The sequence below is a fragment of the Megascapheus bottae genome, chromosome X (assembly GCF_031878675.1).
Source record: "Megascapheus bottae isolate mThoBot1 chromosome X, mThoBot2.hap1, whole genome shotgun sequence".
NCBI classification, from domain to species: Eukaryota; Metazoa; Chordata; class Mammalia; order Rodentia; family Geomyidae; genus Megascapheus; species Megascapheus bottae.
Genome location: NC_143547.1, coordinates 55,611,411 through 55,627,814, shown reverse-complemented (window position 1 = coordinate 55,627,814; position 16,404 = coordinate 55,611,411). Strand labels below are relative to the sequence as shown.

Genomic DNA, 16,404 nt, shown 5'->3' with positions numbered 1-16,404 from the left:
TGTTGCCCCGGGCGCCCGTGTACCCAAATAAACCTCTTGCTGTTTGCATCCGACTGCGTGGTCTCGTTGTTCCTTGGGAAGTGTCTCCATCTGTAGACATCCCGCTGAGTCGGGGGTCTTACAAGTGGGGGCTCGTCCGGGATAGGAGACCCCCACCCAGGGACCACCGACCCACCTCCGGGAGGTAAGCTGGCCAGCAAACTTTTGTTGTTTTCTGTGTGTCTTGTCTTATGTTAAGAGTATTTCTGGAATCTGTGACTCGGCCGTGTCAATCTGTATTCTGGTGGACCCGTGGAGGAGCTGACGAGCTCGTACTCCCGACCGCAGCCCTGGGAGACATCCCTGAGGCATCTGGGGTCAGATTTCTGACCCGTCCGGTTTCTCTTTTTGGGGCTTCGCCTCAGTCTGAGGACTCTTCAGTCCAGCTGATAAGGGAAACGTCTGGGTTTCTTCCAAACACAAGTTGACTTTCGGTTTTGGAACGAAGCCGCATTGTGAAGTATTTTGTCTGTTGTGTATTTTTGTTTCTTGTCTTAATTGTGACGGGACTGAAACTGACTACTAACATGGGACAGACTGTGACAACCCCTTTAAGTTTAATTTTACAGCATTGGAAGGATGTGTGGACCGTAGCCAGCAATCTGTCAGTGAAAGTCCACAAAAACAGATGGATGACTTTCTGTTCTTCTGAGTGGCCATCCTGACCAGGTCCCCTATATTGTTACCTGGGAGGGCTTAGTTTCTGACCCTCTCCCTTGGGTAAAGCCTTTTCTTACCGGACTCACTTCTGCTGTAACCCCTTCTGCACCTATCCTATCCTCTCCCCCTCACCCTTCCCCAGCACCTCCTCCTCCTCCTCCTATTTCACAGTCCTCTCTATACCCAACCCTCATTCCTGAAGAACAAAAGAAACCTGAGAAACAGCCTAAGGTCCTACCCCCAGATGAGGGAATTTTAATGGATCTCATGACAGAGGAACCTCCTCCCTACCAAGGGCAGGGACCTCCTCCTCGGGAAGTAGAAGAGGAACTCCCGCAAGTTCCCCCACCCAGGGACCCTATCCATTCCCCAGTGGCAGGAAGATTGAGGGGGCGCCGCAACCTCCAGACCGATCAGGTGTCCTCGTCTTCCCAGGCATTCCCCTTGAGGGTGGGCTCCAATAATCAGTTGCAGTACTGGCCTTTTTCTGCCTCAGATTTGTACAATTGGAAAAATAACAACCCCCCCTTCAGTCAGGATCCCTCCAGACTGACCTCACTGATTGAGTCCATTCTAGTGACCCACCAACCCACCTGGGACGATTGCCAACAGTTATTGCAGGCGTTGCTGACATCGGAAGAGAGACAATGCGTGTTCCTGGAAGCCCGGAAAAATGTACCGGGTGACAATGGGCGCCCCACCCAGTTGCCCAATGAGATAAACGCTGCTTTTCCTCTAGAGCGTCCTAATTGGGAATTTACTACTCCTGAAGGTAGGAACCATCTAATTCTTTATCGCCGGTTGCTTATCGCGGGTCTCCATGGGGCCTCCAGGCGCCCCACCAATTTGGCTCAGGTTAAGCAAGTGACTCAGAAAAGTGAGGAGTCTCCTGCAGCCTTTCTAGAGCGTTTGAAGGGGCATATCGAGTGTACACTCCATATGACCCTGAGGACCTTGGACAGGCTACTAATGTTGCCATGTCTTTCATATGGCAGTCTGCACCAGACATTAGAAAGAAACTGGAGAGACATGATAACTTGCAAAACCTGTCCCTCCAAGAACTCCTCAGGGAGGCGGAGCATATTTACAACAAGCAGGAGACTCAGGAAGAAAGAGATGAGCGACTAAGAAAGGAGGCGGAGGAAAGAGAAAGTGCTAGGGATCGAAAAAGAAGTAAGGAGATGAGTAAGTTACTGGCCACAGTAGTGACAGGACAGCGACAGGATAGACAGGGAGGAGACAGACGGGGCCCCCGCGGAGTTGAGAAAGACCAATGTGCCTATTGCAAGGAAAAAGGGCATTGGGCTCGTGACTGCCCGAAGAAATCTAAGGGAATTCGGAAGCCTAAACCTCAGGCCTTCCTCCTAACCCTGGACGATTAGGGGGGTCTAGGCCAGGAGCCCCCCCCCTGAGCCTAGGATAACATTGACTGTAGGGGGGCAGCCGGTCACCTTTTTAGTAGACAATGGAGCCCAGCATTCCGTGTTGACTCGTTCTCCTGGCCCGTTGAGTGGAAGATCTGCGTGGGTGCAAGGAGCCACTGGAGGGAAAAGGTACTGGTGGACAACTGACCGGAAAATACAATTGGCAACGGGTAAGGTGACCCACTCCTTTTTGCATGTTCCTGATTGCCCATACCCCCTCTTGGGAAGAGATCTATTAACAAAATTAAAAGCTCAAATTCATTTTGAGGGAAATGGGGCCAGCATAACAGGCCCCCAAGGACAGCCCTTATGTGTACTCACCCTCAATGCTGAAGATGAATATAGAATATATGAAAAAGAAGTAATCGGGGAAACTCCACCCGCCTCTTGGCTACAAGCTTTTCCCCAAGCATGGGCGGAAATGGGGGGAATGGGACTGGCTAAACATCAAGCGCCCCTTGTCGTTATGCTGAAAGCTGGCGCTACTCCCGTTTCCATAAAGCAATATCCAATGTCACAAGAAGCCAAGGTAGGAATAAGGCCCCACATCCAGAGACTGTTAGATCAAGGGATACTGGTGCCTTGCCAATCCCCATGGAATACTCCCCTACTGCCTGTGAAGAAGCCTGGGACTAATGATTACCGACCAGTGCAGGATCTAAGGGAAGTTAACAAAAGAGTAGAAGACATTCACCCCACAGTACCAAATCCATATAACTTACTGAGTGGCTTGCCTCCAACGCACAATTGGTATACTGTGCTAGACTTAAAGGATGCATTCTTTTGTCTGAAGCTGCATCCCAATAGCCAGCCTCTCTTTGCCTTTGAATGGAAGGACCCCGAGCTGGGAATCTCGGGGCAACTAACTTGGACTAGATTACCCCAGTGATTTAAAAACAGCCCTACCCTGTTTGATGAGGCGCTACACCGGGACTTGGCCAGCTTTCGGGTGCAGAACCCTGATTTAATACTCCTCCAGTATGTGGATGACCTCCTACTAGCAGCAAGGACTGAGCAGGATTGTGAGTCTGGAACCAAGAGACTTTTACAGACCCTGGGGGACCTGGGATACAGAGCCTCCGCTAAGAAGGCTCAACTCTGTTCAAGGCAAGTAACTTACCTTGGGTACTTGGTAAAGGATGGGCAGAGGTGGCTAACAGAGGCACGGAAGCAGGCTATTATGAATATTCCTGCCCCGAAAGGACCCAAGCAATTGAGAGAATTCCTAGGCACGGCTGGGTTTTGCCGGCTGTGGATTCCGGGATTTGCAGAAATGGCTGCGCCCCTATACCCACTTACTAAAACTGGAACCCTCTATGTGTGGGAGCAGGAACAGCAGTTGGCATTTGACCAGATAAAAGAAGCCCTGCTACGGGCCCCAGCTTTAGGCCTGCCTGATCTAACCAAACCCTTTGAATTATTTGTGGATGAAAAGCAAGGATATGCCAAGGGAGTTTTGACTCAGAAGTTAGGCCCATGGAGACGCCCAGTGGCCTACCTCTCTAAGAAATTAGATCCAGTGGCCTCCGGCTGGCCACCCTGCCTCCGGATGGTGGCAGCTATTGCCATTCTCATTAAAGACTCTGGCAAATTGACCATGGGGCAGCCAACAACAATACTGGCCCCACACGCCGTGGAGGCCCTGGTAAAACAGCCCCCTGATCGGTGGCTTTCCAATGCCCGAATGACCCACTACCAGGCCATGCTCCTAGATAAGGAACGGATCCGATTCGGCCCAGTGACCACCCTCAATCCAGCCACCTTACTGCCCCAGCCCGGGGAAGGAGACTTTCATGATTGCTCACAGATCCTTGCAGAAGTCCACGGGGCCCGGCCCGACTTAACAGACCTTCCCCTCCGAGACGCAGACTTCACCTGGTTCACAGACGGCAGCAGCTTTTTGGAGAACGGAGAGCGGAAGGTGGGAGTGGCTGTCACCACCGAGACTGAGGTGATTTGGGCCGAAGGGTTACCTCCTGGGACATCGGCTCAGAAAGCCGAACTCATTGCCATGACCAAGGCCCTCCAAATGGCTGAAGGTAAGAGACTTAACATCTACACGGATAGCCGATATGCATTTGCTATGGCTCACATACATGGAGAAATTTATAGAAGGAGGGGCTTACTGACCTCAGAGGGAAAGGACATTAAGAACAAAGCCGAAATTATAGCCCTGTTGACTGCACTATTCTTGCCCAAAAGACTGAGCATTATGCATTGCCCGGGCCATCAAAAGGGGGAATCAATGGAGGCTAGAGGCAACCGCCTAGCAGACAAAGCGGCCCGGGAAGCTGCACTCCAGGGTCAGGGAACTCCGCAAGTGCGAGTCCTCCCAATGACAGAAAAGTCCCTCTGCAACCTTCCTCCACTCCCATACACTCCAGAGGATATTGAGTGTCTTAAGAAAATGGGGGCGGCCTATGACCCCAAACAAGGACAATGGACTTTTGATGGGAAAACAGTTTGGCCTAAAAAGTGGACTTTTGAATTTATTTCTAATCTCCACACCTTAACCCACTTAAGCAAGAATAAAATGAAGACCCTCATAGACCAGCAAGAAAACTTCGGCCATCTCTTGGGAAAAGATGAAGCCCTGCAGCGAGTATCCGATCAGTGTTCTGCATGCGCTCGGGTCAACGCAGGGCGGGCCAAAATTGGACTTGGAGTCAGAGTGAGAGGACACTGCCCAGGTGTTCATTGGGAAATTGATTTTACAGAAATCAAACCCGGACAGTATGGCTATAAATATCTCTTAGTATTTATAGATACTTTTTCTGGGTGGGTAGAAGCCTACCCCACCAAGCATGAAACAGCCCGAGTAGTGACTAAGAAACTACTGGAAGAAATTTTTCCCAGGTATGGCATGCCCCAGGTACTAGCAACGGACAATGGGCCAGCATTTGTCTCCAAGGTAAGTCAGTTGGTGGCCAAGTTATTGGGGATTGATTGGAAGTTGCATTGTGCTTACAGACCCCAGAGTTCAGGACAGGTAGAAAGAATGAATAGAACCATAAAGGAGACTAATTAAATTAGCCATAGCAACTGGCGTAAAGGATTGGGTGTCCCTACTCCCCTTAGCCTTGTATAGGGCCCGGAACACACCGGGCCCCCATGGGCTAACTCCCTTTGAAATTATGTATGGAGCACCCCCACCTCTTGTAAACTTCCTCCATCCTTATGTTTCTGATTATGCTAATAGCCCCTCTCTCCAGGCCCATTTACAGGCTCTTCAGATAGTCCAGAAGGAAGTCTCGAAACCCCTGGCGGCGGCATATCGGGAGCAGCAGGACAGGCCTATCGTCCCGCATCCCTTCCAAATTGGAGACTCCGTGTGGGTGCGACGACACCAAACCAAGAATTTGGAACCGCGCTGGAAAGGACCATACACAGTCCTGCTGACAACTCCCACCGCTCTCAAAGTAGACGGGATCGCTGCCTGGGTCCACGCCTCCCACGTGAAAGCGGCTCGTCAGGATCAGGACAAATCCACCAACCAGACCCCAGAATGGAAATTGCAGCGCACCCCAAACCCCTTAAAGATAAGACTTTCTCGGTTGTAATCCTTTCTTGTCTACTTCCTTTCCTTTTGGCTTCTAATAGTCCCTATGTTCCCAAAGCCATCACTTGGCAAATAATATCCCAAACAGGAGATGTTGTCTGGTCAACTACCGAAATTCACACTCCTGGCACTTGGTGGCCCAGTCTTACCCCTGATTTTTGTCAGTTGGTTGCTGGAATTGATGAAGGAGGATGGGATATAGGCATTCATTCCTCAACTAACCTTCCCAGAGATCAATGCCCCAATCCCTGGGAGACTGCCCAAACAAACCGCCTCATCTTCGGATGTTGTAGTCCCGACAAACGGGAAGAACTGGCATCCAATGCATTCTATGTGTGCCCCCGGGAAGGCTGTCCTCGGGATAAACAAGCAAGGTGTGGTCAAGTGGAATCTTATTATTGTGCAGCCTGGGACTGTGTAACCACGGGGGACGCTTACTGGATTCACACCTCCCAGGATTGGATTATTGTTAAAAAAGGACGCCCCTGGGCCACTAATTGTAAACAAAATGCCTCTTGTATGCCTCTTAATATTACCTTCTCGGGCAGAGGAAAGACCATCCCTGTGAGTATATGGGCAGAAGGTCGAACATGGGGATTGCGCTGGTACAAGCGAGGACATGATATGGGGGCTATTTTTAAAATCAAACTCCAAATAGAAACCCGAACGTTATCGGTTGGGCCCAATCCAGTCTTATCAGACCAGAAAGCCCCTAGTCACCCATCTGTTCCAAAAGAACCCGCTAAACCTAAACCTTCAGTCTCCCCTTCGACGCCCTCAGTTACTTCATCCCATCATTTGAGGACTGGTGATAGACTTATTGAACTGGTTAAAGGGGCTTATAAGGCCCTCAATTACTCCAAACCAGATCAAGCCAAGGACTGTTGGCTCTGTTTAGTTTCCAATCCCCCGTATTACGAGGGACTAGCTTTAACTGCCAATTTTTCCAATCAAACTGATGCACCTGCCCGCTGCCAGTCTTTCCCTAATTATAAATTAACCCTTCCAGAAGTATCAGGGAAAGGAATATGTCTTGGTCAGGTACCAAAGTCCCATCAGGAGCTCTGTAGTCAAACTTTAACCGTGGGTGGGGGCTCTTATTACCTCATGGCCCCCACCGGAACTTACTGGGCCTGCAGCACTGGCCTGACTCCCTGTGTGCAATCTAGTATTTCAATAAGACCTCAGATTTCTGTGTTTTAATCCAACTCTGGCCTAGAATTACCTACCATAGTTCAGAAAGTATCCTGGAGCTGTATGAGAATAAAAAAAGATACCCAAGAGAACCTGTTACCCTAACCTTGGCCTTATTGTTGGGAGTCGGAGGAATAGCTGCTGGAATCGGTACCGGAACCACTGCCCTACTTCAAAATGACAAATTAATGGATTTACAGATTGCTATGAATGCAGATTTAAAAGCTATTGAAAAGTCTATTACGGCCTTAGAAAAGTCTTTAACATCCCTGTCTGAAGTGGTGCTACAAAATAGAAGAGGTTTAGACCTACTTTTCTTAAAAGATGGTGGTTTATGTGCTGCTTTGAAAGAGGAATGCTGTTTTTACGCAGACCAGACAGGAATTGTACGGGAAACTATGAGTAAACTTAGGGAAAGACTAACAGAAAGAGAGAAGGAATTCCATTCCCAACAAGGATGGTTTGAAAGCTGGTTCAATAAGTCCCCTTGGTTTGCAACCCTCTTGTCCACCATAGCAGGTCCACTCATTATACTCATTTTGATTCTCACCTTTGGCCCCTGTATTCTTAATAAATTAGTCCAGTTTGTAAAAGACCGATTATCGGTGGTTCAAGCCTTAGTACTTACCCAGCAATATCAGCAAGTGAAAAATAGAGAGACAGTCTTCATTGAATGAAAGATTCCATTCAAGGAACCAGAAGAAAATGGGGGAATGAGAAATGTATAGCCTTAACTGTAATTCCCAGGATAGCAGAAGTGACTCCATTTTGTGTTGCAGCTGCAGTTTAGTTATAAAAAGAAATTGAAAAATAACCAGCAAGATGTTCACGGTCAGAGTGACCGAGAACTGAAATTGTATAAACAGGATAAGGAGTAAGATAAGGAGTATGTGAAAAACATCTTATGACCAGAAGAAGGACACGTAAGCCCATCTCTAGTCAAAAAGGAAAATTCCACTACTGCCCAGAATAAACCCCCAGCCTTATTTGAATTAACCAATCCCTACACTGTAACCATGCTTCTGCTTCTGTAACCACACTTCAGCTACCCATAAATACTCCCCTCTCCCCAGCCTCAGCGCGAAAGTCTTCTAGGAGACTTTGTTGCCCCGGGCGCCCGTGTACCCAAATAAACCTCTTGCTGTTTGCATCCGACTGCGTGGTCTCGTTGTTCCTTGGGAAGGGTCTCCATCTGTAGACATCCCGCTGAGTCGGGGGTCTTACAATTGCACTGGCTAGGAATTCTAGTACTATGTTAAAGAGGAGTGGAGAGAGTGGGCATCCTTGTCTCGTTCCTGATTTTAGAGGGAATGGCTTTAGATTTTCACCATTAAGTGTAATACTAGCAGTAGGTTTCTCATACACAGCCTTTATTACATTGAGGAATGTTCCATGGATTCCTAGTTTCTCCAGAGCTTTTAACATGAAGGGGTGTTGGATCTTGTCAATTGCCTTTTCTGCGTCTATTGAGACAATCATGTGATTTTTCTCTTTGCTCCTGTTGATGTGTTGAATTATATTAATTGATTTGCGTATGTTGAACCAGCTTTGCCTCCCTGTGATGAATCCAGTTTGATCATAGTGTATAATTTTTTTGATGAGTTGTTGTAGACGGTTGGCCAGTATTTTGTTGAGAAGTTTTGCATCGATGTTCATCAAAGATATAGGTCTATAGTTCTCTTTCTTTGATGAATCTCTGTCTGGTTTTGGGATGAGGGTTATACTGGCTTCATAGAATGAGTTTGGTAAGGAACCTTCATTTTCAATTTCGTTGAAGAGCTTGAGGAGTATTGGTGTGAGCTCTGCTTTCAAGACTTTATAGAATTCAGCTGTGAATCCATCTGGCCCTGGGCTTTTCTTAGGTGGAAGTTCTCTAATTGCCATTTCTATTTCAGAGCTTGAAATAGGCCTGTTGAGTTGGCTTAGTTCTTCTTGGTTCAGTGTGGGTATGTTAATATTGGCTAGGAATTCATCCATTTCATCTAGGTTCTCAAATTTGTTGGCATAAAGGTTTTAGAAGTATTCCCTCATGATATTCTGGATCTTGGTAATTTCTGTCGTGATATTACCATTTTCATCTGCGATTTTGTTTATTTCGATATGCTCTCTTCTTTTTTTGGTAAGATTTGCTAAGGGCTTGTCAATTTTGTTAATTCTTTCAAAGAACCATGTCCTTGTTTTGTTGATTCTTTGTATAGTTTTTTTGGATTCCAAATCATTTAATTCTGCTTTGATTTTAATAATTTGCTTTCTTCTACTGGGATTAGGGTTGGTTTGTTGCTCTTTTTCCAGGAGCTTAAGGTGGGACATTAACTTGTTGGTTTGCAATTTTTCCAACTTGTTGTTGTAGGCACTCAGCGATATAAATTTTCCTCTGAGTACTGCCTTTGCTGTGTCCCAAAGGAGTTGGTATTTTGTGTGCTCCTTACTGTTAAATTTCATAAACTGTTGGATTTCTGTTCTGATCTCTTCAATGACCCATTGGTGATTCAACAATGTGTTGTTCAGTCTCCATGAGTTACAGGGTTTTCGTTGGTGGAGGTGTGTGTTCAGTTCCAGTTTGATGCCTTTGTGGTCTGAGAGTGTGCATGGAATAATTTCTGTGTTTCTGAATCTGTCCAGGTTTGTTTTATGGCCTAACATGTGATCTATTTTGGAAAATGTTCCATGTGCTGCTGAGAAAAACGTATATTGTGTTGTTGCTGGGTGGAATATTCTGCAGATGTCTGTTAGATCTAGTTGGTCTATATAGTTGTTCAGTTCTAAGGTTTCTCTGTTGAGTTTTTGCCTTGTTGATCTGTCCATAGGTGAAAGTGGTGTGTTAAAGTCACCGACAATCACTGTATTTCAATCTATGTATGGTTTCAGTGTAAGTAAAGTTTGCTTGATGAAGTTTGGAGCTCCGGGATTGGGTGTGTAAATATTTAGGATCGTTATGTCTTCCTGGAGGAAAGATCCCTTTAATAGTATGTAGTAACCTTCTTTGTCTTTTCTTACTAATTTTGGTTTGAAGTCTATTTTATCTGATATGAGGATGGCAACTCCAGCCTGTTTATGGGGGCCGTTAGCTTGATCGAGTTTATTGAAACCTCTCACTTTCAAAAGATGCTTGTTTTTTTGGGTAAGATGTGTCTCTTGAAGACAGCAGAACGATGGCTCTTGCTTTTTGATCCAACTAGACAGCCTATGCCGTTTAATTGGAGAGTTGAGTCCATTGATATTGAGAGTTAGGATTGAGAGATAATTATTAGGTCCTACCATTTTTAAAAGCTTTTATTTGGGCCTATGTCTTGACAGTTCTTGTGGTCCTTAGGTGGTATGCTGTTTAGGTGCCATTTCTTTCCCTATATTGCCTTTATTTTGGTTTTCTATGTATAGAACATCTTTCAGAATTCTCTGTAGTGTTGGTTTTGTTGCGACATATTGTTGCAGCTTTTCCCTGGAATGGAATGTTTTTATTGTTCCCTCAGTTATGAATGAGAGCTTAGCTGGGTACAGTATTCTTGGTTGGTAGTTATTTGACTTAAGGGCATGACATATATGCTTCCAGTCACTTCTTGCTTGCATGGTCTCTGCTGAGTAATCTGGGGTGATTCTGGTTGGTTTTCCTTTATAGGTTACTGAACCCTTTTCCCTGGCTGCCTTTAGGATCCTTTTTTTGGTTTCTACTGATCCAGTTCAGATTACGATGTGGCGGTGAGATGTTCTTTTCTGGTCAGGTCTGTTTGGGGTTCTAAAAGCTTCTTGTATCTGGATGGGTCTGCCCTTCTGGGTATTTGGGAAATTCTCTGAGATGATTCCCTGAAGTATATTTCCAATACCATTGACCTCTTTCTCCAGACCCTCCTCAATACCAATTAGCCTAAAATTAGGCTTCCTAATTGTATCTTGGACCTCCTGAAGAGCTCTCTCATTTTTCCTAGATTTGGATTGACTCATTTTCTGTTCTTTCTCTATAATAACTAAATTATCTTCAGCCCCGGAAATTCTCTCCTCTGCATTGTCTAACCTGCTATCAAAGCTATCTACTTTATTTTTCATCTCCCTTGCTACTAATTGCTCATTTTTGATGCCTTGCATCTCTTCTTTTAGATCATGTATGGATTTCTTTAGCTCCTTGATTTCCATTTGAGTGGTTAGCTCAGTAGCTTTATTTTCTTTGAACATTTGCTGGAGTTCGGTCACCTTTTTATTTGTGGATTCTATGAATTCATCCATGTTTCTTTGAACAGCCTTTATTATGGCTTCCTTTATGGCTCCTTCTTTTTCACTTATCACCTTGTTTATGGTTTCCTCTTGTTCAGCTATGGCTTCCTCCCTTATCTCTTTCTTTATATTTTCACATTTTTCATTAATGATGTTTATCAATTGCATTTGTACAGCACTTGGAAGACTTTCCTCTAGGCTTGCCAGTGACTGTTCCATTGGCTGTTTACATTGGGTGGGGGAGGTGGGAGGTGTTGTTTCTTGGTTTGACATTTTTCTTGAGTTTCTTGTTCTGCCCATTTGAAAATGGGAGCAAGATTAATACTAAACACGATTATAGTTTTTCAGATATAACCAACCTAGACCTCTGTAGCTGGCAGACTCTAGATGTTCACGAGTTTTGATTGGTGTTATCACTCTTTCTTTTCGTGCAGTTACCGACTAGTCTAATTTTTCACTCATAAGCAATTTATATTGAAAACAATAAGCCTCTCAATCCAATCTCTATTGTCTTTAAGTCCCTCTGAGCCTAGAGGATAATTAAACACCTAGATATACAATGTTGCTCAACAGCCATCAAGTGTAGATCCATGCAGTATAAGGGTTGAAAGAGGAGCAGAGGTCCAGAGATAGAAAAATAGAATGAGAGAGGTCAGGGGGTAAGTAGGTAGAGTATTTGGAAAGTATTAGAATAAAACTTATGTGTTGCTGCGCGACTAGCTCTTAGCCCAACCAGTGGCCTCACTGTGGACCATGGGATGGATCTGCGAGCTTCCGTCTGAGCGCAGTTGGCGGACGTTTTCCTGTGCTGCTTCCAGGGGCGGCCCCAAGCCAAGGGTCTGGGGATTGAGAGTTTCAGGAGCTCTCTGCAGGACCAGCAGGAGGCTCCTCTGTTCCCAGGGGCGGGGCCCAGCTGGGGACGTGGGCTCCAAGGGCGGAGCCGCACCTTTTTGGTTCTCAGAAGGGGAGCTTGGCTGCTGGTCGGCCCTTCAGATCCCTGCTGTGTTTCCACTGCTTTGTCAGAGTCTGTGACTGTGGGGGGGGGCCCTCGGTGGTGTCTTGCTCTGGATTCCCAGCTGGAGGATGCCCCGCTCGAGAATTGAGGGGGGGCAGATGCTGGCTCCTATTTACCCGCACCCCCTACCCACTTTTGTAAGGCAGGGTCCCAAAGTCCTCCACTCTCCAGATCCAGTGGCCTGGGTGAGGAGCCTGGTGGGTGGGTGGGAGCTGGGACAGCTCCGCCTCCCCTGGTGGGGTCTGAGTTAAGTTCTATTGCTTGGCACCTGCTCCGCTTTCCCGATGTGTTTGGGGATGCGCTGTATTACTCACGCCTCTGCGTCTGTCTGCGGATGCTTCACGGTGGTGGGGAGTCTTTCACTCCCCTCAGGTCTCCGCCGCCGCCTGTGTTCTGTGTCTGGGTCCCGCTGCTTGCTGTCTGGTTCCGCGTCTGGGTTCCGCTCCTTCCGCCATTCGCTGGCCCGGTTCTGTGCTGGTTTCTGCAGCCGTTGGGTTCCCAGCCTGGTGCCCTCCACTGCCACCGCTTTTCGTGGATTAGAGCCCGTGCCCGCCCCCCCCCCCCCCCCCGCTTTCCCCACGTGGAGCTGGTGCCTGCTCAAGCCGCTTTTCACAGCTTGGTCTGGAGCGGCTTTCCGTGGCTTTGGGCGAGAGGTGGGGGAGGGGTCCTCGCGTTCCGAATTCTTTGAGAAAGTTGGATGTGAGCTTTATCTGGATTTCTTTTCCGGTTTGAGTCCTTCTCCCTTGCTTTTTGAGTTTGTTGTTGTGGATTTCTTTAGAAAGTTGGCTCGTAGGACTCCCTGGTTCTCTCTTTTTGTCAGAGAAAGCTAAGCAGCGTCCCTATTGTCTCGGCGCCATCTTCCTCTCCTTCTCTTAATATTCTACACTTCAAAACATACTGTTGCAGGGCCAGGAGTTTGGCCTAGTGGTAGAGTGCTTTCCTAGCATGCACGAAGACTCAGGTTCAATTCCTTGGTACCACATACATAGAAAAAACCGAAAGTGGTTCCAAGGGTCAAGTGGTAGAGCTCTAGCCTTGAGAAATTCCAAGGACAGTGCTCTGACGCTGAGCTCAAGTCCAGGACTGGCAAAAAACCCAAAAAAATATAAAAATATAAAAACCATACTGTTGCAAAGTAACAAGGTTTCTTTTTAATACATGAATGGTATTCCATTTCATATGCAGCTCATGCATTTTTATCCCTCCTTAGAACTTTTAGTCTGCTTATATTATTAAGATCTTAAAAATATTGTAGGAATGAACAAAGGAGCACAAATGTCTCTTCCATATGCTGAGTTCATTTATAAGCATATATAACCAAGAAGATATATATATGTATATATATACACATATGTGCATATATGTAGATAAGCACCAGATCTTATATTTTATTTTTAATTTTTTGAAAAATATTTTAATTTTCATAAAAACTATGATAATTTGCATTGCTACCAATAATATGCACCTTTTCCTCCCGGTTCACATTCTCAATAGCCATGTTATATTTATCCTATGTTGTGATGTGTTTGTGTTACATAGTTTTGATTCACATTTACCTATTAGTTAACTATTATAAACATTTTCATATGCCCAATATTGATTATGGTATATTTGTGTTTATATGTGTTTGTGAATGCCAATTAAGCACTATTACTCACTCTTACATTAGGTTATTCAATTTTAGATGAGTTTTTCAGTTTCCCTTTATATAGTTCATAGTAACTTCTTGTCAGGCAAAAGTCTTATCTTCATGTGTTGATTGTTACCTTTGTTTTGAGAAGGATAGTATGTTTATATATCCCAAGTTGTCCTCTTGTTTTGCTTTTGTAACATAGGTCTCTTGGGATCTATAACAGAAGACCTTATGCATTACAGTATCTTGAAGTTTTTCCTTTTTGTTCTAATCTAATTCATTCACAGATTCAGCTCTTAGAAATGTCTTTAATTTAAAAAAAAAGAAATTTCTTTAGTTCACCTGATTTTTGTAATTGGAGAGAGAGAATATACTTATACTCTTCCAGTGAATTTCATTGCAATATTTGGTTGAGTTGTTATACCCGAATTCCGAGAACCCCGAAAAGACCACCAGAGGCCACAGCCAAAGCTAAAGAGCAGGGGTCGTTTTATTTATGAGTCTAGACTCGGGCCTCCGCGTACCAGCAGCCGGCAACGCTGAAAAGTCCCTGAGCAAGAACTTTACACTGCTTTTATAGGGAAAGTAAAATTACCTGATTGGCTATTTGACTCAAACCACTGGTCGAATCAGAGCTCAAGTGTCTAACCACTGAGCACCAAGCTGTTACCACCTGGGGTTCAAGTACATGGGCCCTAAACAAGGGGGGGGGTCATTCCCAGAATATGGAACAATGTTGGCACAACAGAGTGTAATATCCCAGGGATTTTGGGAATGCACGAACCCCAACTCCCCCAGCAAAAGTATCACCAGAACTCAGTGAATTGAGCTAGAACTCATTTTAATAGCAGTGCAGTGGCTACTCTCCACCTTTGGGCTGAGTGAGAGGCATCTAGACCTTCCATGTGGCTGAGCTTTTAAAGGGAAATACCATACACAAGAGGTAGTCACCAAATGACATCACCTTATGATGCTCATAGTCAATAACCATAAGGATGAAAGCATATACAGGTGCTCGTAACTACTCTCAGGTGATCAAGCAGGTTAATCATTTTTACAAAAAAAAAAAACATAAACAATTTGACAGCTGAGCCTGGTAGGTTATTACACTGAGGATTTTTTTTTTCTTCTTGTCCTGAACTTTGAACTCTGGGCATTGGTTCTGTCTTTAAGATTTTGTGCTTTATCAGTAGAATCACAGTTTCACTCCCAGATTTTTAAGGGTTAATTGGAGATAAGAATGTCAGGAATGTAGTGATTCCACTACTTGGCATTTACCCAATCAGCCAGAAACAAGGACATACTAAATCCACTAGCACAACGATGTTCATTGCAGCATTATATACCATAGCAAAAATATGGAACAAACCCAGATGTCCCTCAGTTGATGAGTGGATCAACAAGATGTGGTATTTATACAAAATGGAATTCTATGCTGCAGTCAGAAAGAATGACATCACCCCATTCATAAAGAAATGGAAAGACTTAGAAAAAATCATATTAGGTGAAGTAAGCCAGACACAAAGGAACATAGGTAGGCTCAATGGTTTCCCTCATTTGTCATAAGCAGTAGAAACCTTGGGCTCTCCTAGCAGAGATTTACAATAGAACAAAACCTAAATATATATGGCCATATAGAATGACGCTAAATGAAAGGACCTCCAGGATATAGAAACAAAAGCCATACTAATGAGTGATTGGTGTCCTTAATGTACGATGTTATCTCTCATCTCTTTTGCTGTCCCCTGGCTCATATTGTTACAGTATTTCACCTTGTTATCTGATATATTCTATATATGCATATTTGGTTATTTGAAGTGGATAGGGAAGAGAAGAAAACAAGATGAGTGGTAGGGGGAGGGAGAGGGAAATGGAGACTAAGACATGAGAAAGGGTATCAATATATGTGAAGTAATGCACCTTCTATCTGGTGAATATAATGTAACCCTTCTATTAATTACAATAAAAAATATATGAAAAAAAGAATGTCAGGAATGTTTGGCTTTGAATCACTATCCTCAGCTCTCAGCCTTCTGAGTAGTTAGCATTACAGTTCTGTGCCACCAGTGAACAGCTTCATTGTGTTTTTGAAGAAATCCATCCTCATTACTATTACAGAATAATTTCAGGTGTATTGTAATTATTTCTTCTTTATGCAGAATGCAGTCATTGAATCATCTTCTTCTTGTCTTTCTTGGTGCTGACTCCATTTCATTACTTCTTTTTTTTGAGGGGGTGGGAACCTGGGACTTGAACTTGGCCTGGGCACTGTCCCTGAGCTCTTCAGCTCCAGGCTACCCCCTACCCCTGGGCCTGGCCATTGTCCCTGAGCTGTTCAGCTCAAGGCTAACGCCCTACCCTTGAACCAAGCCCCACTTCCTGTTTTCTAGAAGTTAACTGGAGATAAGAGTCTCAGATCCATTTTTGCTTTGTCTGGCTGTAAAACTTGGTACTCATATCTCAGCCTCCAGAGTAGCTAGGATTACAGGCGGAAGCCAACACAAGTGCAATGCCACATGCCAGCCTGCCCACAGGCTTAATCTCATTACTTCTTTTTTCCTTTGCCAGTCCTGGGGTTTGAACTCAGGGCCTGAGCATTATCCATGGGCTTTCCTCAAGGCTAGTGTTCTACCACTTGAGCCACAACAACCTTTTCTGGCTTTTTTTCTATGTA

At 45.1% G+C, this 16,404-nt stretch overlaps 1 protein-coding gene across 1 annotated transcript; it reads left to right on the top strand.

Moving 5' to 3' along the window:
• Positions 1-474: 474 nt before the first annotated feature.
• On the top strand, positions 475-5,721 carry LOC150041123 (uncharacterized). Its single transcript, XM_090327135.1, is given in 5 exon segments — positions 475-694; positions 696-1,609; positions 1,612-2,054; positions 2,092-5,144; positions 5,146-5,721. Coding segments are annotated over 5 exon segments (5,076 nt in total). The 5' UTR covers positions 475-566; the 3' UTR covers positions 5,684-5,721.
• Positions 5,722-16,404: the final 10,683 nt, after the last annotated feature.